This window comes from Dromiciops gliroides, chromosome 2 (assembly GCF_019393635.1).
Source record: "Dromiciops gliroides isolate mDroGli1 chromosome 2, mDroGli1.pri, whole genome shotgun sequence".
NCBI lineage: Eukaryota > Metazoa > Chordata > Mammalia > Microbiotheria > Microbiotheriidae > Dromiciops > Dromiciops gliroides.
In genome coordinates, this window is record NC_057862.1 from 562,062,058 (window position 1) to 562,089,561 (window position 27,504).

The 27,504-nt window shown below is 39.3% G+C and overlaps 2 protein-coding genes across 2 annotated transcripts in view; both read right to left on the reverse strand.

The window, feature by feature from the left end:
* Nucleotides 1-27,504, reverse strand: part of PCSK2 (proprotein convertase subtilisin/kexin type 2) — a 326,924-nt gene that overhangs the window by 148,924 nt on the left and 150,496 nt on the right. Inside the window, exons 3-5 of the mRNA XM_043985748.1 lie at nucleotides 26,132-26,245; nucleotides 22,984-23,092; nucleotides 4,102-4,139 (exon numbers count right to left, since the gene is read on the reverse strand). Of these exons, the coding sequence (XP_043841683.1) occupies nucleotides 4,102-4,139; nucleotides 22,984-23,092; nucleotides 26,132-26,245 (261 nt within the window). The remainder of the gene's footprint in view (nucleotides 1-4,101; nucleotides 4,140-22,983; nucleotides 23,093-26,131; nucleotides 26,246-27,504) is intronic.
* On the reverse strand, nucleotides 18,239-18,589 carry LOC122741884 (biogenesis of lysosome-related organelles complex 1 subunit 2-like). Its single transcript, XM_043985749.1, has one exon. It carries the CDS (start codon nucleotides 18,536-18,538, stop codon nucleotides 18,239-18,241), a length of 300 nt encoding a protein of 99 aa, XP_043841684.1. The 5' UTR covers nucleotides 18,539-18,589.

Sequence of the window (27,504 nt, forward strand, 5' to 3'; positions counted from 1 at the left end):
ACTGAATCTAGTCTCCATCTTCCATTCTCTTATCATGATTCTAAACTAAGGGAGTGTATGAAATTGTTAATTCCTGCCTGAGAAAACCTAAGTCTGAGAGTAAGGCTTTATTATAGGGTGATGGTCAGAATGAGAGAGGAAAAAGGCTTTTTTTCCCAGGGCAATTAGGGTTAAGTGACTTGCCCAGGTCACATAGCTAGTAAGTGTCAAGTGTCTGAGGCTGGATTTGAACTCAGGTCCTCCTGAATCCAGGGCTGGTGTTTATCTACTGCCACACCTAGCTGCCCCTGGAGAAAGGTTTAAAAAAAATTCTAGTAATGTGGAAGCTGTCACCAAATTGTTAACTTTCTGGAAACTTGAGTATTTCCATATTTGAGATGTTTGAGTGAATTCTCATACTTTAGAGACAGGAATATAATTGTCAGAGGTTTTTTTTTGTCATTTCTTTTCAGATGCATAGTGGAACCTGTGTGTCTCAGATGGTGATTCATTTCACTTAAAAATAATCTCCCCTTTAAAAGTGTGTCTCTGTGTGTACACACACACACATTTACATATATATATACATATATACACAAGATATATTTATATACACAGATATATACATATATATGTATATATATATATGTGTATATATATATATATACACACACACAGATATAGCTGGGTATATGTGTCTATGTGTGTATGTGTATGTGTATACACACACATATCCTACTCCCCTAGATGTATGAACACAAACCAGCAAATGGAAATACATTCTCCAACGTCAATTACTTCTATCAATATTCCATCATCTAGTCATGGGAGGTTAAGCAGCTAGAAAAATTCTATTTTCTCTGTGCAACATGGATAAGTATAAATGATTTAGAGTATTGATGAAACAGAACTACTGCGAATTAGATGTTGTTCTCCCTCTTCCTTTCTCTCTCCCTTTTCATCTCTTAGAGACTATTCTCTTCAGGTTAAAACAACAATATTACATTATTAAATTTGGAGCTAGAAGAGATTTAATTTATCAATCTTCCACTGAAGTTTTTGAGGATTTATTTTTTTAAGTGAATGTGTCAAAGCATGAAAAACAATTCTCCTTAGGGTGGTAAAAGGCAGCCTGACACCGTGACACTGCTGGTGGAGCTGTGAATTGGTGCCACCTTTTTGGAAAAGAAATATGGCAGTCGACAACAAAAGCCATAAAATGTTCGAACCCTCTGACCTGGCAGTCCCACCAAAAGGATGTTATGGACAGAAAAAGCCCTCACAACTGAACAAAAGCAAATATCCACAGTGATATTATTTCTAACAGCCAAAAACCCCACAGCAAAACAAAACAAAAAACCCCAAAATGTAAATAACCCATGTGCCCAATTAATCAGGGAATGGTTCAATAAATTGTGAAATGTAAATATAACAGAATACGGTTTGCCACAACAAATTATGAATATAACCAATATGAAGAAATAGGGGAAGACTTATATGAAGTGATACAGAGCAAAGAAAGCAGAATTAGAGCAAAATAAAATGTAAAAACACTTATGATGAAAATGAAATTTGGAAAAATATACAGAAAGAAAAAATTTTCAGAGGGAGAAATGGAAATGCTCAGAGTGGTTTCTTAATATCATATGAAAGTTCATATTAGTTGGAAAAATCATTATAAAGCACATGCACTGTGTGATGTAAGACCTGAAGGGTCTGTGATTTTGGCAGCGCAGAAAACTTCTGAAAGGTAGGAAATTACTTCCCCAATTAGACTTTTTTTTTTTTTTTGGTAGGGCAATGAGGGTTAAGTGACTTGCCCAAGGTCACACAGCTAGTAAGTGTCAAGTGTCTGAGGCTGGATTTGAACTCAGGTCCTCCTGAATCCAAGGCCAGTGCTTTATCCACTGCGCCACCTAGCCGCCCCCCCAATTAGACTTTTACTCAAGATCTAGTAGAAAAAAACTAGAGAGTTGTCTGAAGCACATAGAGATAAAGCGATTTACCCAAGGTAACACATACATAAGTGTCTAAGGTAGAATTTGAATTCAAGTTATAATGATGATAAACCCAACATTCTATTATGCCGTGTTGTCTCTAAAGTTAAGATAGGGATAGAAACTAGAACTATGATTTTATTGATATAGGGAACTCCCAGATGAAGAAATTTTCTATATTAAAGCAGTATGACATCTCCTTTGTAACTTAGAGTTTTAAAGAGTTTCCCAGAGCATTTAAAAGTTGAATGACTAGCTTAGGGTCACAGAGGTGGTATATGTCAGAGATAGGACTTGAACCCAGGTCTTTCAGTCTCTGAAATCTTATTCACTATGTCATACTGCCTCTACTGTGTTACTATACACTAAAAAAGTATATATATATATATATATGTATATATATATCTATATATATGTATATATATATCTATATATCTATGTGTGTTTATATAGTTACAGTTTCAGGTGTGATTATTCAACATTTTTTCCTTTTGTGTTTTAATGTGAATTTTTGGTGATAGTCACTAATTTAGAACAAATAATTTTTTGGGAATGGGGGGTGGGGTGGGGAAGGAACTATTATCTATTCAGGCATCCTTAAATAGTATTTAGTGATATTTAGGGAGATTTTGACCACAAAACATGGTATGAATTGTTGGGCTCAAACAATAGTGTGGGCAGTCTTTATCACTATTACTTTCTTGGTTCAGTATTTATTCTGTGTCAAAAATCAAAGGTACATCACTCAGTCCTTCAAAGCACTTGGATAGTTGGGAATGAGGAAAGTTTTACAGAACATGGAAAAGATGCAGTTCCTGTTCTGAAATTTATAGTCTAAATGAATTGTACAGAATCAAAGGCCTAAGAGCAGTCATAGAAATTTAACTAAATTACTCTTATGTATATATAGGATGACATATTTGTAAACAGGTCAAGCAAAGAGGGTAGAGCCCTTTATCATAGAGAGTCACTTTAGAACCTGATTCCAATTTTTTTATGAAAGCAAAAAACTAGAAACAAAGTGGATGCCCATCGATTGGGGGATGGAGAAATACATTGTGGCATATGAATGGAATGGAATATTAATGCCCAATAAGAATAAGGCATATAAGTGTGACAAAAAACATAAGAGGACTTACATGAACTGATATGGAAATAAACAACTCCCCAGAACTATATGTACAGTGACATAAATAAAGACACTAAAAGGCAACCAAATACAAATTATTTTGAAATTAATTAAATTAAATTAATTATTTTGAAATTAAATTGAAATAACCAGTATTGGTGCTAGCAAATAAATTATGAAATTATACTTTCCTTCATGTTAGAAGGCCCATGGGTACAAAATGTTGCATATGATATGAGGTGAGATTGTCTTGTTGGTCAATTTTTGCTTAATTGTTTTTCTTTGTTTATAAGAGAGCTCAGTGTGCATGGGTAGTGTGGTTTGGGAAATAATTGTTATTAATTAAAAAGAGAACTTCACTCTTATGTTCTGACTCAGCAGAGCAAGTTGGGCAAGAATCTTAGCTTCTCCTTGTGTTTTACAGTTAGAGAGAGCTTTTAATGTATTACTTCACTAGTTCCTCAAAATACCTCATAAGGTGGTTGGTTGGTGAGTTTTGTTTTTGTTTTTGGCTGGATTTGTGACTTCATTAGCATAGGGAACTCCTGGTGAGTAAATTCTCTGTACTATTGACAGTGGTTCTAAGTTTTATAATCTTAGAGGGTTGCTTAAAAAATGAAGTGACTTGTCCAAGGACACAGAGCTAGTATACATTAGAGGTGATTCTTGAACCCAGGTCTTACTGACCTTGAGGACAACTCTCTATTCTGTATTCCCTATGGGCTCTTTGTAAGATTTTCCATTTTAGAGAAAAGGCAAAATTACAGACTCTCATGCTTCTGCTGTCCCCTTTCTTTTCAGACTTTTGTCTTTGATACTTGTCTCTCATAAGCAACTCAAAGTTGACATAGTGCCAAATCCCTTCCATTTGCCTTCAGAGGAAGGACTTAGAGCCTACAAGATTGGTGGTCCTAATGTCTGTATGCTCCCAAGGCTGAGGAAGCCAGACCAATAAAGAAGCCCCATATTTCCCAGCAAAGGGTAGCTAGTACTTACATAATTTGCAGCGAGATCTGGATGGAGGTAGTCAATCCCTGTAAGAAGGTAACAAAAGCACAGGAATCAGAGGTTAATGCCTTCAGGATGTGTTCCTGGCATCACTGTACGAAGTTATTGCCTCTGACCTTCTTCCCCACACCACCCACCTCCTTGACCCCACCACATGCTCTGCAAATTATTGTGATGATTCCAAGTCAGATGGATACCATATCAGCTACCTGACTCAAAGGTCATTTATGTCTTAAGATGAAATGTATTGGCAAATAAACACCAGGGTCAGTCAGGAGAGACATACTAAATGAGTTTGTCCCATTCTAGGTTGGAGTTAAAGGGTAGAATTCATAACACAGATGTCAGAGTTTATGACCAATGGCTCATTTAAACTCCTAGGACAGAGTCGTAGAAATTCTTACATTTTACATCGAATTTACATCAAATTTAAATTCTTCAGCTTCTTAAAAATCCTTACACTTTCATTGCAGCCTTCATTATAACAGCCATGGATGAGCTAATTGGGTCAGAATAGTTCCTTTCCCTTAGAGGCTCAGAGATAGTGTTGGTGGAAACAGGACATATAGACAGAAGCAGTCAGAGCTAGGAATGCATCCATATGTATAACCAGTGAACACCCAGCTATGTTTGAATCCTTATCCAGGTTACTCATAATGGACATATTCAAAGATACTTGGGGGAAGGGGTATCAAGGCAGGGGAGATGTGGGGGTGGGGAGAGGAGGCAGTTTACTACAGATGAATGCATTTGTGAAAAGCACTAAGTCCCTTTGTCCTCCTAAATATAAAACAGCTTAAATGCCAATGTTTAAGAGCCATTTGAGATAGTCTACAGCCCTGATGGAGATGACCAGCTTCTGGACCACACGTACTCTGTGGCATGTCTAAGAATCATTACAGTGGATCAAGGGTGGCTAAATGTCACCGGCTTGTCTATGTTCTGGCTGGATCTTTTGTTTCAGCATAAAAAAGTTAGCCATGTTCCCTGTGAGCCTGAGCCTAAAACCAAATGGACCACTGTAAGCTTGGTAGGGGTGGGGGTTTTGAGGGAGTGGGAGTGGGGGGGGTAGTATAACTACTGCTTAAATGAGGATTCCTGGGGGCAAGGAGGGAGAGAGGGAATTTGAAACTCGAAATTTCTAAAATGAATTTTAAAAATTGTTTTTGGAGGTAATTGGGGAAAAATAAAATACTAAATGATAAAAATAAAATTAAAGTAAAATGAGACATCCCTCTCCCCCAAAAAAGAGGGTTGCTTATGATGGCTGGGATAAGAGAGTCATGGAGGAAAGTGCCTTGTGGCTTCCAATAGAAGTTAGGTTTTGGGCACATAATATTGTTAGCAACTAGGTGGAAGAGTGGACAGAACCCTGAAGTTGCAATCAGGAAGATGGGGAAGATGCATATCGTGTATGAACATAGCTATTTGCATGTTGTCTCCATTTGATTGTGAGCTCCTTGAAGGCTGGGACCATTTATTTTTGCCTTTTTCTTAGTATTTCCAGTGCTTAGCACGGCACCTGATACATAGTAAGCACTTAATAAATGGTTGTTGACTGATCGACTAATTGAAATACAGTGGAAAAAAGTTATTATATGTAATTTTTGATTCCTGTGGAAACTTCTACCACCTCTGGTAAGGAATGAGGGTTGGGAAAGGGGAGGAATCTTCTTATAATCTCTTTGCAGCCAAGTTAGCTGCTTTATTATTATTATTATTAATTTCTTTTCAGAATGGAATCACCAAAAAATCTGCTGCTTCCTTTTTCTTTCAATGAATATACCATAGTAAGATGGAACAAATGAGACTTTGCCCCAGGGCATTGAGTTTATAGGACTTTGACTATATTCTCTGTCTCTTTAGTGGCATTAACATAACAGTTTGGACCCCAGTGAGCAAGAATAAGTAGGAAAGTAAGCTAAATTTAAGTAAGTTAAAATAGGAAGTTATTATAAGGAAATGCTTGTGCCCTTGGGTCTCTGTTTCTCCCCTGTCATCCATTACCCAGTCATGGGGCAGAATCTTTTTCCTTTCTCCTCCTCCAACATGCCCCACTGCAATGAGAACATAACCTATCATACTCTCTCAGGATGCAATAATGCCTAGTTACAGATACAGGAAGTATTATGTTCCCTTGCGGTCACTTCTATCTGCCAGTGTCTCCTGTAGCATGTTAGAAATCTCTGGAAGGAGGGATCCTAATCTACCTCTCAAATCTCCCTTTCATAGGGTAGCTGCAACAGGGAGAGTGCCTTCCCTTGTAACCCTCACTCGTAAACATGATGATAGCAGCTCAGTGTTTCTCCTTCAGGTGGGCTTTTGGACATCCATGCTTACTTACTCTGGCCTAATGCTAGGAGGAGGAATAATGAAAGCATGAATGTGCGTTTGGCTGAGAATATTTTGACGGCCACTCTCCTCATGCTGATAAATGGGTTTTCTCTTGGTCACAAACACCAGGATGAATGCATGCTTTGCGTACTGTCCCAGAGCCAGGCATATGCAGCCTCAGAATGGAATTTAGCTTACTTTTCTTGTGCTTTTTCCTCATAATTTCTAGACTAGATGTCTCCAGTCTGAGGCAAGCAGGCCAGATTTCCCTAAAGGCTTGTCCTGGGCCCACCTGGCTACTTTCCTTTTTTTTTTTTTAGTGAGGCAATTGGGGTTAAGTGACTTGCCCAGGGTCACACAGCCAGTAAGTGTTAACTGTCTGAGGCCGGATTTAAACTCAGGTACTCCTGACTCCAGGGCCGGTGCTCTATCCACTGCACCATCTAGCTTCCCCACGTGGCTACTTTCTACCATTGTGCCAGACCTTCCTTGATTGAGTGAGCCATATATATGTAGACACAGTCCTTAACTTGTCATTTGTGAACTTGTTTTTTTTAAAAAATATTCTGATAACTGTAGTTCATTATAATTAGTTTCCTTTATAATCCTATGTATTTTATTTTATGCATTTAAAAGATGTTTCTGAGAGGGGTCTGTAGGCTTCACCAGACTACCAAAGGGGTCCATGGCACAAACATATTATTGATTATGAATCCCTGATCTGATTTATCTTGTCATTTTTTTCCATCATGTCTGACTCTCTGTGACCCTATTTGAGGTTTACTTGGCAAAGATACCCGGAGTGGTTTGCCATTTACTTACTCAGCTCATTTTGCAGATGAGGAACTGAGGCAAATGGCATTAAGTGACTTGCCCAGGGTTGCACAGCTAATAAGTGTCTGAGGCCAGATTTGAACTCAGGAAGAGAAGTGGTCTTGATTCCCAGTCCATTGCTCTATCCCCTGTGCCAAGTAGTGCACGGTCTGATTTATAGCTTGTCATACAAGCATGCGGGAGAATTAGTCCTCTGTACCCTGTTTTCCACCCATCACCTAAAACCCTGTTGCCTCTTCCCACAGCAATCAGAAGGAAAGGCATTAGAACCTTGGCATACCACTTTTCCAAAACCACCGGTCCCTGCCCTAGACTACAATGCAAATATATTTGATCTCCCATACCAATGGAGGTGGTTTAACTGTGTATAATCCAGAATAGCGTAAGGCTGTGATTTCATCAAGGATTGGTGATTTCATTGGTGTGTGAACCACCTCCACCAACCCCTCTATCATTTGAAGAGATGTGGGGAGGGAGCGCCAGCCCTGCCTGGGGTTCAAAGAAGTCACATGATGGGCCAGTGGCCACACAGCTAAATATCAGAGGGGGCATGTGAACTTCAGTCTTCCTAATTTCAGGTCTAGCTCTGCCTTAGCTACATAGCATGCAAATGTTACCCAGAACAGAATAGAAAATGAAGACACTCTATTTGGCTTTGGAATGCTATAATGAAATCACCTCATTACAAAAATCTATTATAGCTTTAAAAATCTAATCTGCATAAGATTGGATAATCCATGAAAACAAGTAGAGAACGGATCTTATAGACCTTTACAGAAAGGCATCAGTTCTTAGAACTCTTCCTTTTTCCATACAAGGAGAGGTAGAGTGTGACAGGAGCTACTGAGAGATGGAAGATACCAGTAGCATTGAAGAAAATGATGAATATGTTAGTCAGGGATTAGATATTTCTAGATCTGAGGCTGATTAGAATGGAAGTGATTTATCTATTTATATGTATGGAATCTATATCTTCCTTTTGTTCTAACATAAATATGTGTATATATGTATACATATATTTTCTTTCTTTTTTTTTTTTTTGATTTTTTTTTTTTTGGTGAGGCAATTGGGGTTAAGTGACTTGCCCAGCTAGTAAGTGTTAAGTGTCTGAGGCCGGATTTGAACTCAGGTACTCCTGACTCCAGGGCCTGTGCTTTATCTACTGTGCCACCTAGCTGCCCCCTATATTTTCTTTATATATATATATATATATATATATATATATATATATATATATATATACTAATTAAGATAAAGAATGATCATGCGGGTTAAAGGAAAAGTATGTGTTAAGATGCAAAAGGAACTAAGACTTGATAAAGTTCCAGCCAGAGGAAGGGGTTAGGGTAGCTTATTGAAAGTTCAGAGGAGACACAGATTCAAGTATATTTCTTTTTTCCCCCTTGCCCAGGGTCACACAGCTGGTGTTAAGTGTCTAAGGATGGATTTGAACTCTGGTCCTCCTGAATCCAGGGCCAGTGTGCTATCCACTGTGCCACCTAGCTGCCCCTCAAGCATATTTCTGAAGGGAATATTAATAAGGGAAAACACAAATTTATTAAATGTTACTATTGGTCCAGGAATCAGGAAGACCTAAGTTCAAATCCATCCTCAGACACTTACTAGCTGTGTGACCCCAGGAAAGTCACTTAACCTCTTCCTGCCTGAGTTTCCTCACTTTAAAATGGGGATAAAAATAAGGACCTACCTCCCCAGTGTTATTGTGAAGATCAAATGAAATAGTATTTGTAAAGCGCTTGATACTGTGCCTGGCACCTTGTAAGTACATAATAAATCCATCCATTCTTTCTCCCTCCCTTCCTCCTTTACTGCCTTCATCCCTCCCTCCTTTCCTCCCTTCTTACCCTCTCTTCTTCCCTTCCTTCTTCCCTCTTATTATCTTTTGTGGTGAAACTTCCTCTTCTGAGTGTGTCTTTTGATCCCATCATAAGTTCTTATGTTATTCATTCAACTGATAGATAGCTGGCCATGGAATTGGGAAGACCGTTTCAATGCCTCCCTCTAGCATATAATGGCTGTGTGATCACAGGTGAATCCCTTAAAGTCTCAGTGGCTCAGGTAACTCTCTAAGACTATAGGGTGCTCAACAGTCACTGATCTGCTTTGGTAGGAGTTATGTTTTGGGAGTTCTTTATATGATGGTTAGTATAAAAAAACCCCAAAAAACCTCTTACTCATTTATCAGTTCTTGGTATGTATATGTCTGTGAGAATCTCAGCAAGTCACTTAAGCTCTGTATCCCTCAGACAATTATCTAGGACTGATTTCCTACATTATAGACCCATTCAGAACTGCATTGATGGAAGTCATTTCCACACCTGAAGTTCCCTGTACTGACCAAATCACAGATACTTCTATCTAGTATTTGCAGATTGTATATATCAATGTATATATACTTTTAAATACCATAAATAAACAACTATACTTTCATTTGTAACCCAAGGATATGGTGCATCATGAAATGACGAGCAGAACTCTGGACTTGAAGTAATAAACCTTTGGATTTGAATTCTACCTCAGACCCTTATTAAACTGTTTTAATTGGGCAAGTCACTCAACTGCCATGGGTTTTGCTTTCCATATCTAAGATGGAGAACGTTGGACTTTGATGTATAAAGTCCTTTGTAGATTTTCTGTCAGTGATTTAGATTGCTGTAGAATCTAATTCACTCAAAATTCTCAAGTGCCCAGGCTGCCCTATTGCACCTGCTAAAGGCCCTGACACTATCATCTGTGGGTGGGAGGGTTGCCAGGGAGATCTGTGGTTCTATTCATAGTTAAACTTTTAATAACCTAGGGTTTAGAACTGTCATATGTCCATGTCTTACCCAAGGAAAAACAGGGTCTATGGAGGATATAAATTGTCTAATGGTAAGGCGGGTTAGGCCTCCCTCAATTCGTCTACCGTATCTCTTGAGAACAGAGACCTGGAGGTCAGAAGATGTGGGCCTCCAACCTAAGAGAGACTAAAAAGCTCTTGAGGGGAATAAGAATGTTAATGGTGACAAAATGGTAACAAAAGCAGAGTTCTATTTAGTGGTGGGAGCCAGTTAGGTAAGCCTGAAGATCTGAAGGGGAAGGCCTAAGTAGGGTTTTAGACTTTTTTTTCAATAACACACCACCTTCTTCCTCAGGGAGTCATACCAATTGCTGAAATACCTCTGCCTGAAGTTCTCTCTGACCCAGTGTCTCATCTTGCCTCTGTCTTGAACTTTGGACTTAGGTCCTAAGGAAACATCCCAACTCCGGTCCTTCATGAGCATCCCTGACATTAACCACCTATCCCATGATCCCCTTTGCTCTTATGACCATCACAAAAACACAGAACTAAAGAATTACAGCAATGGAATGAACTCCAAAGGCTGTTTTGCCCAACCCATATCTGAAGACTAGTCCTCTTTACTCCAGTGACAAGTGGTCCTCCAGGTCCAGTCTGAGCCATCAGGTAGCTCGATGAGCTTTGGGACAGTTCTCATTTCTAGGAACTGTTTTCCTTACTTGAAACAAAAATCTTCCTCTAATCAACCTCCGCTCATTGCTCTCAGTTCTGCTTTCTGGGATCAAGAAGAATAAGACCAATCCCTCTTCAGGAAGACAACCCTTCACATACCGGCTGTCCTCACTAAGCTTCTCTTCTCTTCTCCAGGCCAAAATTCCCAATTCCTTCAGATGATCTTCACATAGCTTGCCCTCGAGGACCTTCACCATCCTGGTCTCCCTGTGCTGGATGTCATATCTATGCCTATCCTAAAAGGTGGCATCTAGAAATCAACATGGTATTCCAGATACGATCAAAGGCAGGAATGTGATTTTCCTTACTTCAACCCCTATATTTACTGGACCATAGCCTCGGAGTAATGGCCACATTCTCAGATGGAGTTCTCTTGACCATAACACCCTTGCAGTGAAGGTATTACAAGTGGAGGGTGTGCTAATATCTATAAATCAGGATCACGGATCAGGTAATCTACCTGTGGATCATGCAACTCTGGGCAGCAGCAGATGTAGCCTCCTTTTGTTGTTCAGTCATTTTTTTCAGTTGTGTCTAACTCTTCATAACCCCATTTGGTATTTCCTTGGCAAAGATATTAGAGTGGTCTGCCATTTCCTTCTCCAGTTCATTTTACAGATGAAGAAACTGAGGCAAGCAGGGTTAAGTGAATTGCTCAGGGTCATACAGCTAGTTAGTGTCTGAGGCTGAATTTGAACTCAGGAAGATGAGTTTTCTTGACTCCAGGTCTAGCACTACATCCACTAGATCACCTACCTGCCCATAGCTTCCTAGTTATGTTCAATTAACATGAATTTGAGAAATGAACACATTTTCTATTTAAAATGTAATTTAGGCTAATAACCAATAGTGAGGGAGGGTAACAGAGATGGGAGAAAACAAGTTAAGAATGTTATGGATAGCAAGGGGAAGCTAGAAAGTGATTTAGAAAGTGATTAAAATTTTGCCATACATATTCTACAAAATGCGTGATCTCCATGAAGATAACCAAGCATTCTCAGAAAAGAACTTATAGCTTATAAGAGTTTATAGGACAACAACTTTTTAAGGTGTCTAATAATCTAATTCAATTCAACTAGCATATATTAAGCACCCACTATGTGCTTTATAGTCTATCTGAGCACTTACTATGTGATATATGAGGCTCTCCACTGTGGTGGGCACTTGGGGTACAAAGAAGAAAATTAAACAGCCTGTGTATTCACAGAGCTTACATTGCAGTTGGAGCAGGCATGGGGGTGGGTATAGGATGTATAGATAATTTGAGGGAAAGTGAGAGAATGAACAACTGGGAGAGGAGGTCAGAGAAGGGTTTAGGAAGGAAGTGGCTCCCGGATTGGGTTTTGAAGCAGATATAAACTCTGGGAGGTCAAATTGAGAATGGAGCTCATACCAAGAATGAGTGCTCAGGGATTAGCTCAGGCTACAAATCTGTATTCATTGTCTTCCTGATAAGACATCTTGTCAATAGAATGGCTGGGGAGCACTATTTTACTGCCTACAAATGCAGATACACAGTGTTGATTTTCCACATCTGTGGAATTCCCTTTCTTTCTTTCTTGGGCTGTGGGGGCAGGCAGGGATGTCCAATTACATGATAAGTGGCTGCTGGACAGCTGGTCATCTCATTGCCTTGAAGGCCAAATTTTCCAGTATTTTTAGTTCAGTATGCCCATCTCATCATCCTGGGATGGAAATTTACCTTCCAATTTGCTGTACTCCCCTCCCCAGATGATGTGATCTTCTAGTCCACTCTGGTTGATTTGCCATTCCTCACACAGAATACTCTACCTTCTGCTCCTCACCTTTGCTCTTGTAGTCCCCCATGCCTGGAATGTTCTGCACCCTTCATTTCAATCTTCTACTTCCCTGTTTTTCTTTAGAATTTAGCTCAAATCCTACCTTTTGCAGAAAACCTTTCTCACTGTTCTCTCCTACCAGGGATACTATCTTCCATCTATCTTATATATATCTTGTATGTACATAGTTAATTGAATATAGTCTCCCCCATTAGAATGTGAGCTCTTGGAAGGTGGGGACTGCTTTTGCCCCTTTTTGCATTTCTACTTTTTTTTTTTTTTGTATTTCTAGTGTTTAGCACAACACCTGGTGGCTTGGTTGATTGATTGATTCTTAGCTTTGAGAGAATAATAATAGAATGATATCATGGAAAGAACACTGGACTTGGAGTCAGGACATGGGTTTGAATCTCAACTCTGATACTTCTTACTTATGTAATCATGGGCAAATTGTTTATAATAAGGGGATAGGACTAGATGAATTCTAAGGTCCCTTACAACTCTAAATCTTATGGCTCAGGAGGATCTAGGAATTTCTTCTTAAAACTGTTATATGAGATCCCATCCTTTGTGTTGCATCAGCCTCCCCACTGCAGAGGCTACAAAGCACTACAAGAAATAAAAACAAATGTCATCTTAAATGAATTTTTCTCCTTCTAACTCATAGAACTTCCTCTCCCCTCTTCCTCCTCACCTAGATTGCCCAGTTTCTCAATGACTAATAAGTCTGAATGCAAATGGAAATAGCATATTACCATGGAAAAAAAGCACTGACTCTAGACAGTATTAGGACCAGAATTAAAATCAGTAATTTGCTGGTAAATGTTTAACAACCAGCTCTCTGGAAAACAGATGTATGCAAGACACACTTTAAGTTTAATCTGTATTATTAACATTTTATCTATTATTTTTCTAAGTCTAGACAATCAACCAAACAATGAATCAGGCCCATATTTATAACATTTGCTGATTTCTGAGGCATAATTGCTCACAATGAAAATTTTACAATTGATTCTTGTGAACTTGTATAAGCTGGGTATAGCAGACCTTGATATTTACTACCTATGTCACCTTGGACAAGTCTTTATCTTCTAACATCACTGTTCTTTCCAGTCTCAGTTTTCCTCATCTATAAAATGGGGGGTTGGATTAGATGGCTTCTAGCTTTATAGCTCTGATAATATGGTCAAAAAGTAAGAGTTATCTATCTCCCTTGGTTCTTCAGGGAGAGAGGGAGGGATGATGTGGGTCTTAATCCAAGTACTATAAACAAAGGATACTAAGAGAGTTGGGCAGGACAGAACAAGGGTTGAATTGTTGGAAACCTCTATCACACTTAGTTGTCTATACAAGCTTTGTTTAGAACCAGGACTTGGTTCTCAACAACCAATATATTGCAACGTTCACCCCAGCTTGGAAAGGTTTCTAAGCTAAAGCACTAGGGGATCATGAAATAGCTGAATAGGTTCAAGCATCAACACATACCTTTTTCTCTCTGATTTTATTACTCTTTCTAATTTTCAAAGACCTCAGTCACTAGAGAAAACTCTTTTATCAACTTCAAAATGTGTCACTCATCTGGAAACACGGCAACATTTGTTTTCAGGTTCTGACACTTAATGGACTCTCCAAAGAAAAATCAGGTTTTAAGCTGGAGGACTTATTTGGCTTCCATAGCAATGTGCTTTCAAAGGCTTGCTTTAGAGAACACGGTGTTCTTTGTGGATTTCCAGAAAGAATGCAATTCATTATTTAATTTCTGAATGTCCTTCATATGTAAATCAACCAAGGAAAAACAATGAAAGCCATTTCTGGAGAGTTCAGGCAGATAACAAATAACAGATAACAAATGGTTTAAGTCTGGAAAATCAAGGTAAGCAGATCTGCAAAGTTTATATGGACTTCCACAGTGATCAGCACCATAGAAGGGGCCACCTTGGCTGAAGGCCTGGCTCCATGAAATATGGTGAAGTAGTCAATGCTTTTTAGTTGGGTTATATTACTTTCAGGCAGGCTGAGAACAATGTATGAAATTAAACTGTTGTTTGGGGACAGACAGCTAGTCTATTAGGACCCTGTGTGTATATGTCAATAGATTTGTAGACTTAAGTCTCTTAGAGATGTTACAGATGCACTTCTAGATGTATGAATGGAAGTACTAACTAAAACTCAAATAGCGCATCTTTGGGAAAAGATGTTCACAAATTAATGAATTGAGGTTCTGTTTTGCCTATAGTTTTTTTTTTGGAGGGACTTTGTATTTTGTATGTCTGTCTAAGACCAAAACAGAAAAAGAAATGATTTGAGAGGTAGGGAAACAAACTGGAGGGCTCTTGGGAACCATAAGCCTATGGTTTAGTAGAAAGAGCTTTGGATTTGTAGTTAAAGGACTTGAGTTCAAATCCTAGTTCTGCCTCTTGGTCATGTAACCTCTCTGGGCCTCAGTTTTCCTTGGACTAGAGACCCTTTATGGTCTCTTCCATCTCTAGATTTATGATCCTAGAAAAACAAGCATATTTTTCTTTCATTCAACTCTGGGGACTCTTAGGATTAAGTTTGTTCTTGTTTCCATGCAAAATGAACATTTTGTAGCCCCGTCTTGATATGACTACATACATGTATATACACATATTTTATACATATGTGTGCATGTGTATATATGTATATGTAGATATATGCTATAACATGAAAGCAGGAAGAAAAAAGAGCCACTAACAAAGTTAGAGTCATTTTTTTGAAATACTAATTTTACATAACTTTTTATATCCAAATACTTTTATTTATTCTACTTTTGTAACTTCTGACCTCTTCTTCTCTTTTTCTTCCTGCTATTATCTTATACAAGCTCTCATTACTACCTACCTGGAACATTGACATAGTCTTCTAACAGCTATAATGACTGGTTTTAGTGGTTATGAAAAAAACTAAAATGTATTTAAATTTGATGTCTTGAATTTTATTTCAGGTACCTAAGTTTAATGAAAACTTACACACAATCAAGTCATAGGATAGTAATTGACCAGTTACTCTGGTTTAATTATTTATCACAGTATAAACAGAATCAATCATAAGTCATAATTTTGCTATTGCTATTCCCCTTTTTGGGGGACATTGATCTCCCTCTCTCTTTCTAATACATTAAATGTTTAGTAATATAATATATAGCACTGGGAGGGCAGGGATCATAACACATTACTTTATTGTCCCAATGTTATCACAGTGTTCTGAATATGCTAGGCACTCAATGGATGTGTAATTGTTGTTATTTCTACAATTATCAAATTCCAGAGTTGGAAGGGAGCCAAGAACAATCTGAAAGAAGCCTTACTTGAACAATAATCCCTTCTATGACATCATCCAGTCTTTGCTTGAAATCCTTAAATAAAATAGAACCTACTACCACCAGAAGCAGCCCACTCCAATGCTTGGATTGTTTTATTTGTTAGGAAGTTTTTCCTGACATCAACTGAAATTAGTCTCTTTATGCCTTTCACCCCTTGATCCTAGTTCTACCTTCTGGGGTCAAGTGAAACAAAACAAATGCCTCTTTTATATGATATCCCTTCAACTTCCTGAAGATAGTTATCATATATTCTTTTTTTGGGGGGGGCAATGAGGGTGAACTGACTTGCCCAGGGTCACACAGCTAGTAAGTGTCAAGTGTCTGAGGTGGGATTTGAACTCAGGTCCTTCTGAATCCAGAGCCAATGTTTTATCCACTGCACCACCTAGCTGCCCCCAACTATCATATACTCTAAAAGGTCTAGACTTGCCCCTTCTCTAGCGTATATGTCCCCAGTTTCTTCAATTTAGAGAATGGTCTGGGGGCAAACACAGAGTGGTCAAGATCAAGGGACTTGCCCACAGTCACAGACAGTTTATGTCAGAGACAGGACTTGAACTGAGGTCTTCCTGATTCTGAGGTTGTTTCCTGTACATTATACCAGATTGCCTGTCAGAATTCTCAGATGGCATGAACATGAGGCCCTCCACCATCCTGTTATTCTCCTCTGAATGATCTACAGTTTATCAATGTGCCTTCTAAAATGCAGAGCCCAGAAATGAACACAGTACTTAACAGTAAGTACTTCACAGTACTTACTTATGTAAGGGCTGACGGGCAGGGAAGAATTGGATCTTCCATATACCAGCCCTCAACGTCTTCCTCCTCTGCTGCTATTCCTTGGCTGCTGAATTGTGAAGTTATTTAACCTTGTTGACTGGGTCCACTATCAATTGATGTTATCTGATTTCGGTGGGGCCCTCTCAGCCCCAAGGAAGTCCTTTTTACTCTTTCTTCTCTAGTTGATTCTCTTTTGCATTTCCCATGGTGGTTATTCCAAATTTTCTCTCCAAGTTTCCATTTCTTGGCTATCCTCTCCAGATAAAACCTCACCTCACACTTTACTGAGAAAGGCTATTTGTTAGAACTCCCCCTACTTTCCCATTGTACCCCTACTGTATAGCTCAAAACCTTTTGTTATTGTTCCCCATTCTGTCCTACTTCACTGCAGTCTCTGAAATGGTAGTTCTTCTCTTCATCAGAGTCAAACCTTCTTCATGTGCCCTTCATCTCCTCCCATCCCCTTCAGCAGATTTCTCCTCTTCCCACAATCAATTCTCTCTTTACTTTTCCAGCTCCTTTTTTATACTTTTCCCCTGTTGCCTATGAATATCCTAGTTTTCTATCTTAAAAAACTTCACTTGACCGTGTTCTTTCAAGCTATTGTCCTACGTCTCATTTCCTTTACACAGCAAAACTCTAGGAAAAGCTGTTTATAATCATTGCCTCCACTTCGTTTCCTTCAGTCTATTACCAACCCTCTCAGTATGGCTTTCATCATCGTCGTCATCCTCACCACCACTACCACCATCACTATAGCCAGCATTTATGTAGTGCCTTAATATTTTCAAAGTGCTTTATCTTAACTCATTTTATCCTCCCAACAACCCTGTGTTGTTATTATTATCCCCATTTTACAGATGAGGTAACAGACTGAGAGAAGTTCAGAGATTTTCCCAGGGTCACAAAACTATTAGGTGTCTGAGGCAGCATTTTCATTTGGATTTTCCAAATTCCAGGTCCAGCATTTCAAGCACTACATCACTTGGCTGTTTCATCACTCACCTGAAACTTTACTCCCCAGAGGTATTAGTGATCTATTAATGACCAAATCCAATGACCTTTTATTGTTCCTATCCCTGTCATTTCTGTAGCATTTGATGAAACTGAGTCTTCTCTTTTCCTTAATATTCTCTGTTTGGAGTTTTCATAACACTGCTCTCTCTCTAGGTTCCTCCTATCTGGCTGGCTACTCTTTTTTATTTTCATCACAGCCATTTTTATTAACAGACCATTAGAAAAACAATCATGGTAATGACCTTTAGTTCATTCTTCTAATAAGCCTGTTGATCTGGTCTTCCCTGTTACCAGCATCTCCACCTTCCACAAAATGAGTAGTCTTTTTCTTCATTCCACCCCAAGGAGAAGATAATTTGAAGGGCCACAAGAAGTTGTTGGCAGCTTTGAAGTTCTTGCCAACAGTGTAGATCTCATGAATCAAGTCCTCCATGCGATACCCCCTCACAGTCATTCCTGGAGTCTGTCTTTGTGCTGGAGAAGCGTTCATTGCCTCTCTAACTTCTTGTACTTTGCTTCTGGTTTCTTTGAATATGCATCCAACTTGTAGGCTGCCTGCTCAAGAGCTGCTACTTGCTCCTCAATTAAAGTGATCTGATCCAGATAAGGCTGAAGTGCTGCATATTTCTGGTTTAAGTCCTTCAGGTTTCTACTTATGTTTACTGCAATATCTTTCATTTCTAGGTACTTCAAGCTAGTCAGTTTGTTCATATTTTCCAGAAGTTTATAGTCTTCACTGGTAGCCATCAGCTTGCTTGTCAGGTACGTGGCCATTTTGGAGAACATGTCCTGGCACAGCTTGGTGATGTCCGCCTCGGCTGGCTCCACCACTGCATCGTCTAGGCCGGGAAGGGAGGGATGGGGATGGGAATACGGGAGGGAAGGGGACAGAGAGGGGAAAGGGAGAAAAGGGGAAGGAGGGGAGGGGAGGGGAGGGAGAAGGGGGAAAGGAGAGGAGGAAAAGGGCTGTCTGGGTACTCTTAACGAGTGTCCTTTGCCAAGCATGTTCTGTCCCCCAACCATGTGTATAACCCAAGGCTCTCTTCTCTTGTTTCTCTACACTCTCTTTCTTAGCAATTGCATGAAATTCCATGTATTTGATTATTATCTCCATGTAAATGACTCCTAGAACAATATATCTAATTTTCATCTCTCCTTGCTCTAGGTCCACATTTGCTGATTGCAAATTTGCCATTGGATGTACCATAGATACATCCAACTCAGTATATCCAAAACCAAACTTATTTTTTTCCTCCAAAACCTACTCTTCTGAAACTCTATTTCCTCTAAGCCTGTAGACACAGAGGTTCACAGACTAGGAGTAGTCCTGGACTCTTCATTCTCCCTCACTTTGGGGAGAGTCACATTCATTCCCCTCTAGGCTGTGATTTTGACCTTCTGGACTTCACACCAAGCCTCAGTCACAGTTTTATCCTCAAACCTCTTTAGTGACTGGGGCTTCCCTGCCCTGCATCATCCATTCTCCCTTGCTGCCTTCTCATCCTGGAAATTCCTCTGTCCTGCCAGCTCCCTTCTTCCATCAGTCAGTTTCTCCCAGGGCCTACATTTTTGGGAAGGACCCAGGCCAGTCAACCTTTATCCATCTCCCAGATGAGTTTCTGACTTTTTGGACTTCAATACCATGCCCCTAAATGGGTACCTTCAGCTCCTTCTCCTGCCCCTTCACTTTTAGCTCCCCTTGGTGTGTTTTCTTCCCCCATTACAATGTAAGCCCCTTGAGGGCAGGGACTGTCTTTCTTTTGGTTTGATTTGTGTCCCTAGCATTTGGTGCCTAGTAGTAAACTAGGTGTCCACATAATAAATTAACACTTATTGCTTGCCCCACTACTTTATCCACCGGCATCCACTAGAGAGGCCAGGAAGGATGAAGATTTTTTTTTTTGTATTTTTTTTTAAAATTTTTTAGTGAGGCAATTGGGGTTAAGTGACTTGCCCAGGGTCACACAGCTAGTGTCAAGTGTCTGAGACTGGATTTGAACTCAGGTACTCCTGAATCCAGGGCCAGTGCTTTATCCACTGTACCACCTAGCTGCCCCTTACCACCTAGCTGCCCCTGGATGAAGATTAAGAAAAGGCCATTAGGTTTGTCAATTAAAAGGACAGTTCTTTATCTACCTTCAAAATTCAACTCAAGTGTTATCTTCTACATAAGGCTTTTCTTGATCCTTCTAATTGCTGCTATCCCTTGACATTACTTTGTATATATTTCATACTTATTTATATGTGTACTTTTTACCCTGACAGAATGAAAACTCTCTGAGGATGGTGGCTGTTTCACTTTTCCCCCTATCTCCAGCAACCATCATAATGCCTGGTAGAGTCTACCTACTTAATAAATGCTAGTTGGTTGACTGTTCGATTGATTGACTGTTGATTCCCGAGTCCTGAGTGCTATGCATCTCTAAATGTAGTTATAAAGAAGGCTGTCCCCCACATGTAACATGGGGGTGTCATTGTATGGTTCACAGGGAGACAGAATAGATATCTTTAGCTTCTTCTATCCCAATCCTTCTCTAGAGGAAACTTTATTCCCTTCCAGGAGGCAAAGTAGGAAGTTGGGGCCAGAGGTTGGCCACTCTACTCTCCTCGGAGAGAAAATTATATTATACATAATGTCTATCTGCTCCCTTAAATATTATTAGTCTAGGGGACGTGATTTTCAAGGTCAAGCTAAACTTCTGATTGCTGCTTCTTAATGAGGAAATGAGAGCTCTGGGTTTTATATTTGAGGTTTGACTCCAAATACTAGTTCCACAATGAACACACATAGGAAGTAGCAAAAAATAATCCCCCTTGTCCCTCCAAAAAACCATTCATTCAAGTCAATAGCAAAACAGAAATTAGAGAAAGTATACATAGAATATATACTAAATAATACAGATTTAAGGAATTCTCCCATTGGGAGTGTAGTAACTAAGTTCAACTAAGAGAGAGAGAGAGAGAGAGAGAGAGAGAGAGAGAGAGAGAGAGAGGAAGAAGAAGAAGAAGAAAAAGAAGAAGAAGAAGAAGAAGAAGAAGAAGAAGAAGAAGAAGAGGAGGAGGAGGAGGAGGAAGAAAAGAGAAGAGAAGACTCGAGTCCCAGATTTCCCTCAATGGGGCAACTCCTACAAAGTGTAGTGTAGCAAGCTGGGGATAGGGATATGTTGAAAACTGGCTGCTCCTTTCATGTCAGCTTCTTCCCAGAGTCTTACTCTCCCTTCAGTAACCTGAAATAGGGTTGGCATTGTCTATCTTCTTGCTTACATATGCAAAAGGACAGCAGAATCCAAAGAGACTAGAGTCCATCAAAGGCCTGAAGGTCTTTTCTCTCCCACTGTTGCCAACTCCATCCTACCCCTCATGCAAACACAGGGAATTGATCTCCACCAATGAGGAGAGACTCTCATACCAATGGGCTTTGGGACTCAGGTTTCATGGCCTAACACTGATTTAGATTTTTTGGCTGCTGTACTTCCTTGTTGGATCACTTAAAGCTTGTGCTACATGAAAACTCTCAGTTTTGTTCTAGCTGCTCTGCTGCTGCTTAACCGCACCTCTCTGATCTAGTCTTTGTGAAATTTAATTTTTTGAATGTATGTTACTTTATGTGATCATGATGGTAATAATATGTGAGGAAGGGAGCTCAACGACCAAGGCAAAATGAATGGAGTTTGGCACGTAGACAGGAATTTCAAAGATGAAACAAGTAAAATGGAAATATCTAGGGGGCAATAGCATGCGCTGGAACAATGGCTAATAGTGTCAGGAGAAAAGACTGTCATGGAAATGCAGTTTCTCTTGTTTTTCTCCCTCTACCTCTGGTTTACTCATCTTCCTTATATTTATTCCTTCCTTATATTTCTTTCTTTCTTTCTCTCTCTCTTTCTTTCTTTCTTTCTTTCTTTCTTTCTTTCTTTCTTTCTTTCTTTCTTTCTTTCTTTCTTTCTTTCTTTCTTTCTTCCTTTCTTCCTTTCTCTCTCTCTCTCTCTTTCTTTCTTTCTTTTTTCTTATATTTCAAGAAAGTCCTCCACCGATGTTCTCCAGAACCATGGAAAGTGAAGAGGGTCTGGTTTTGAAGTTCAGATTCATTGTCATTGAATTTCAAAGGGACAGTTTAAGAAAGTTTGTTCTGGGAATGTTTGCTGAAACCCAGCTTATACCAAGAGGGCTTGAGATGACCCTGGCATGAGGTCTTTAGATAGTGTTCCCAGGGAACTTCTGGGATATGAGATATTCAACAGAAGCCAAAAACTCACCATGAGATGATACCAATATTAAAAGTTATTCTTGTTCATGCCTTCTCCCCACCTTGAAGTGATGGAGAAGTGGGAGGTCCATCTACTAAATTTAAAGGGGATAAGAAGAAACATGAATAGCCATATCTTAACATTACCTTTTCTCCAGGGGCTAGAGAAAGGTGACTGAAAAGATAACATGGGGGCAGCTAGGTGGTGCAGTAGATAAAGCACTGGCCCTGGATTCAGGAGCACCTGAGTTCAAATCCAGCCTCAAACACTTGACATTTACTAGCTGTGTGACCCTGGGCAAGTCACTTAATCCTCATTGCCCCACAAAAACCAAAACCAAAACCACAACCAAAAAAACCAAAACAAAACAAAAAAAAAAGATAAACATGGTCTAGGCTTTACAGTGTCAATCAGTCCATCAACAGGCATCCATCTATCAATCAATCAATCTATCTATCTATCTATCTATCCATCCATCCATTCATTTATTTGAGGCAATTGGGTTTAAATGACTTGCCCAGGGTCGCACAGTTAGTGTCAAGTGTCTGAAGCCAGATTTGAACTTATGTCCTCCTGACTCCAGGGCTATCCACTCTACCACCTAGCTACCCTTCAGCAGGCATTGATTAAGTACCTACCATGTTCCAGGTATTGTGCTATATTGCTTATCTCATCAATACATTTTGAAGAATAAATGTGCTTTTATATAGTGAGTTTCAAGGGTGTGCTGGAGCCAGCCCCAACCAACTCTTGAGAGCCCACTATTAAAATTTTCAGTGTGAACATTGACTAACTACAAAATGCCACAAATCAGGGCTTGATTTATTGATTGCCTAGACTTGAGAAAGTGATAGAATGTTAAACAATGCAGAAGCAGCTTAAAAGCATGGCATGCACTTTTGGAGACCCAGTTGTTAAATATTTACAGAACAGTCCTGGACAAATCCATGTTCTCAAACAAAATGAGAATGTTGGAATGCTTACCATCATCCATGATTCCTATGGTGACTCCTTTCCCTGTGTATCCCAGCTCCCAGGCTTCAGCCACATTCAAATCAAGTCCTGGAGTCCCATCAGCTTGGCCAGTGTTGATCTGATACATTAATTCAAAAACAGAATATCTTTATTTATTTTGTGTAGAGTATGAAGTTTTCTTTTTCATATCTATTGTAACAGTGCTTTTATGTTCTTTTCCTCATTATGGTTTCTGCATGTTTATTATATTATATTATATAATTTTAATTTTTTTTTTGTTTTTGGTGGGGCACTGAAGGTCAAGTGACTTGCCCAGGGTCACACAGCTAGTAAGTGTCAAGTGTCAAGTGTCAAGTGTCTAAGGTCAGATTTGAACTCAGGTCTTCCTGAATCCAGGGCCGGTGCTTTATCCACTGTGCCACCTAGCTGCCCCCTTTTTTGTTTTTTGTTTTTTATATTATATAATGTTATATTACGTTACATTACACTGCACTACACTATATTATACTTCGTTATGCTATACTCTACTATATTATATCACATTACATCACATGATATCTATGTATATGCTATAACCCACCTACTAACATGTAAATGCTGTGAGGGCACTTCTTATTTATCTTTGTATCTCCCACAGTGTTTTACACATATTAGGTACTTTATAAATGAATTATAGAGTCATAGTTTTAAATATGGAAGGGACCTTAGAGGCCACTGAGTTGAACCTTTTTATAGATAAGGAAAATGATGAACATAATAGTTAAATAACTCACCCAGGGGCATCTAGGTGATGCACTGGCTTGGAATCAGGAAGACTCATATTCCTGAATTTAAATCTGGCCTCATATACTTACTAGTTATGTGACCCTGGGTGAGTCACTTAACCCTGTTTGCTTCAGTTTCCACATCTATTAAATGAGCTGGAGAAGAAAACAGCAAACCACTTTAGTATCTTTATTGAGGAAACCCCAAATGGGATCATGAGGAGTTGGACACGACTAAAATGACCAAGTAACAAAAACTCACCCAAGGTCACAGAGCTAGTAAGTGTGTAGGTGAGATTTGAACCTAGGTTTTCCCAATTCCAAGACCACTGTCCTATCCGTGATACTGTATCTGAATGGTTGTTGAATGAATGAGTGGCTAACATGTTTTACTGTGTGGTATGATGTGCAAGGTTGAAAACAAACTCTTGCAAAGCAACATGATCCTAAATCCACACTTTTGCTCTCCCTTTACATCATAATCCTTATCCCTTGGCAAGAATTCAGCTCTCAGACAGGATTGTAATGCATTAGCTATGCTATGTACCTTTAAGGTAAGTTGATAAACTATTCCTTCAGAAAGCTCTTGAGGATTTTTAATTGCCAAATTCAATGGCTTTTTCTCAATTTTCATTTTTTATTACCTTTCCACGTATTTTACACTTTGAGGAGAGAGACAATTAAGAGTCTAGTATGACTCCCAGGTTGTGAATCTGGAAGATTAGAAGAGGAGTTCCTTATTGGAAGTGGCAGTGAATATATTTTAAAACATCTGAAATCCACTATTTAATTGCTGTGGGTAATCTCTCCAGCTATAAACATTGCAACTTCTCCAAGGTTCAGTAACAGTCTTTAAAGGTAGCTGTGGCCAAAAGAACTCATCATGTTGCATCTACTTTGGTTATGAACCTGTCTTAACTAGGCTAGTCCTTGATCACTAAACCCAAGAGGGAACCCTTTCTGGTTACAAAGGACTGGCCAGAGCTTGTTCTTCACTGGTCCAGCCTTCAAAAAGAATTGCTTCCATGCCAAGGGTCACTTCCATGCCAAAATCATAGATTCAGAAATGGAAGGAAATATAGAGCCCACTTACTCTAGGCCAGTCCTTTTACAGATAAGGAAACTGTGGGGGCAGCTAGAAGGTGCAGTGGATAAAGCACTGGCTCTGGATTCAGGAGGACATGAGTTCAAATCCAGCCTAAGACACTTGACACTTACTAGCTGTGTGACCCTGGGCAAGTCACTTAACCCTCATTGCCCTTCCAAAAGAAAGAAAGAAAGAAAGAAAAAGATAAGGAAACTCTGGACCAAAGAAATTTAATGACTTGCCCAGGGTCACACAGTAAGTAAGTGTCTAAAATAGGATTTAGCAATCAAGTCTTCCAGCACTCTATCTGCTGTGACATAAAAGCTCCCTAAAATATGAATATTTAGTTAATCAAATCAAACAAGAATGAGGAGAGAGTACAGTTTGATTCTCTCTTAGGGAGTGACTGAGGCTGGTAGCCTAGCAGCCTATTTCCAGTTTAAGATTATTGATTTATATTCCAGGTAGTCCAATTTTTTTCTTTTGCCTTACTCCTTGGTTTCTGTCTTAAAACAAAATTCATAAAAGCAGCATGAACACTTTTAAAATTAAAGTAGCTCATTTCCCCCTAATGGTCTGCCCTGCTGACTGGTATTGGAAATGTCTAACCTTCTTTAAGAAAGTAATCCAACCCAGATGAGTCCTAAAGGACTGTTGACAATCCTCAAAAAGGTCTATTCCTCACAAGCCAGATTGGTTTTCAATGTTTTAAACTTCATGGCGGTTAAGCCCTACAGAATTTATTTCCTTCCAGACATTTCCAGGACCATGTATAGATGTTCCCTTAGTCACTAGACTCTTCTCTTTGTACCTCTGTGATGCCACCTAATGCATCTTTCTCTTCTGAGTTCAGAGGGTGCCTTCTTTCACTCCTGTGAAGGACTCTCCCTCACTTCTTTACTTACATACATTATTGTATATGTAGACACAGGAATATGTGCAAGTAGGCTCACACATTCCTATTCCTGAAAACTACCTCCAGGGATTTGTGTTTAGCTATAAGTACCATCTTTGGACTTATGAAGTGAACACTGTTTGCTTCCAAGAAAAGTAGATTTAAGGGAAAGATGCATGGAATGAGAAGTAGTGGGCCCTGGCTGGGTGTGGGGGTGGGGGGCAGGAAGGAAAGCCGACCATTTCCAGAAGGCGATTAAATAAAGTAGACCTGTACTCTTTACTAAATGAATTTCCTAAAGTCTGGCGCAGGCTACTATTCATCAAAAAGAAAATTGGGGAAAATAGAAATAGATTCTGAGCTCAAGGATCCAAGAAGGAAAACTTTCTAAAAAAATAATGAGAGGCTTACCAGGTACCACTGCTTTGTAAATAGGGGATCATTCATGTTGATGTCAATTTCATTAATATCTCTATACCCGCGTTTTTTTCTGTCAAATCCTTCCTGCTGCAAGACCATTTTTACCTGCAATGACAACATTGATGCATTATGCAACAAGATATGAATACTGCGAGGAACAGAAGAACCAATCCATACTTCCTTAGATTTGTTTTCCAGGGGCCAGATTCCATCTCTATATAACACAGTGCTTTCTTAAAGGAAGCCAAATTAATCTTATACACGCTCTCACCCTGAGATTGTTTCCAGTGAACATTTACTCATGCTTATGGGAAACAAATAGGCCTTGCTGTGTGCTCCAAGGGTACTCTCTTTGTAACAATTGTTGGGAGGAAAAATGAATATATCCATAGTAATAATGATAAGGAGGTCAGGTTCAGCCGACTGTTCACGTAGAGTGAAATAAAACAAAAGGAAAAAATATAGCCACGAAGAAGAATTAGAATGAGCCATGGACTTAAAGGGAAAGAGGAGGCAAAACAGCATCCATCATTCTTATGGAGGGTTTGCTAGCATTTACATCTGTTGACAGAGTACTGCGTCATCACGGTTTGGAAATATGCCCAGGAAATTGCCTGGGAAGCCATCAAGCTCTGAAGCAAATCAGCAGAATGTCTAAGTGAGGTACCACCAAACACAGTTTGATCGATGGTGGCATTGTCTTCATTTTGACCAAACACTTGGATGTTGGACAGACAGAAACCTAAACTATATGAATGACATTTTTCTATAGGGATTGGCACATTTAAACTTGACTCAACTGCAGCAATTATAACAAAGTCTTGTCTCGTACATGTCTCATGCCTTAAATCATACCATGATTTAATAGTAGTAAAAGCTAATTCACTGCCCAAAGCAATAATGAGTCTCTGAGGAAAATGGAAGAGCATTGCCAGGAAGTGACTGTAGGAACTAGGGGTGAGTTGCAGCCAACTTTAACTGGTTCATGAGAGTCAATTGTTAAATTTTCAGCGTGAGCATTTATATCTTGGAAATTGGCAAATGCCACAGATAAAAGACTTGATTTATTGTTTTGTTGACTGACTAGACTTAAGAAAGCAATGTACATAATGCTAATGATTCAAATTAAAGCTTAAAAAATATATCCTGAGTACATTTTCTCCCCCTGGAGAGCTGGCTGTTAAACATGCAACAAACACCCCTCTGGTAGGAACCTACTTAGAATGTTAGTCTGGGATGGTATGACAGCAAGTAAGAAAGAGAGGAGGTACTTGAAAGTGCTCCAAAATACTTGAAGAAAAACCAGTCAAAGAAAAACATTTATTTAACACTTACTGTGTACAAGATATTATACTAGGTGTTGA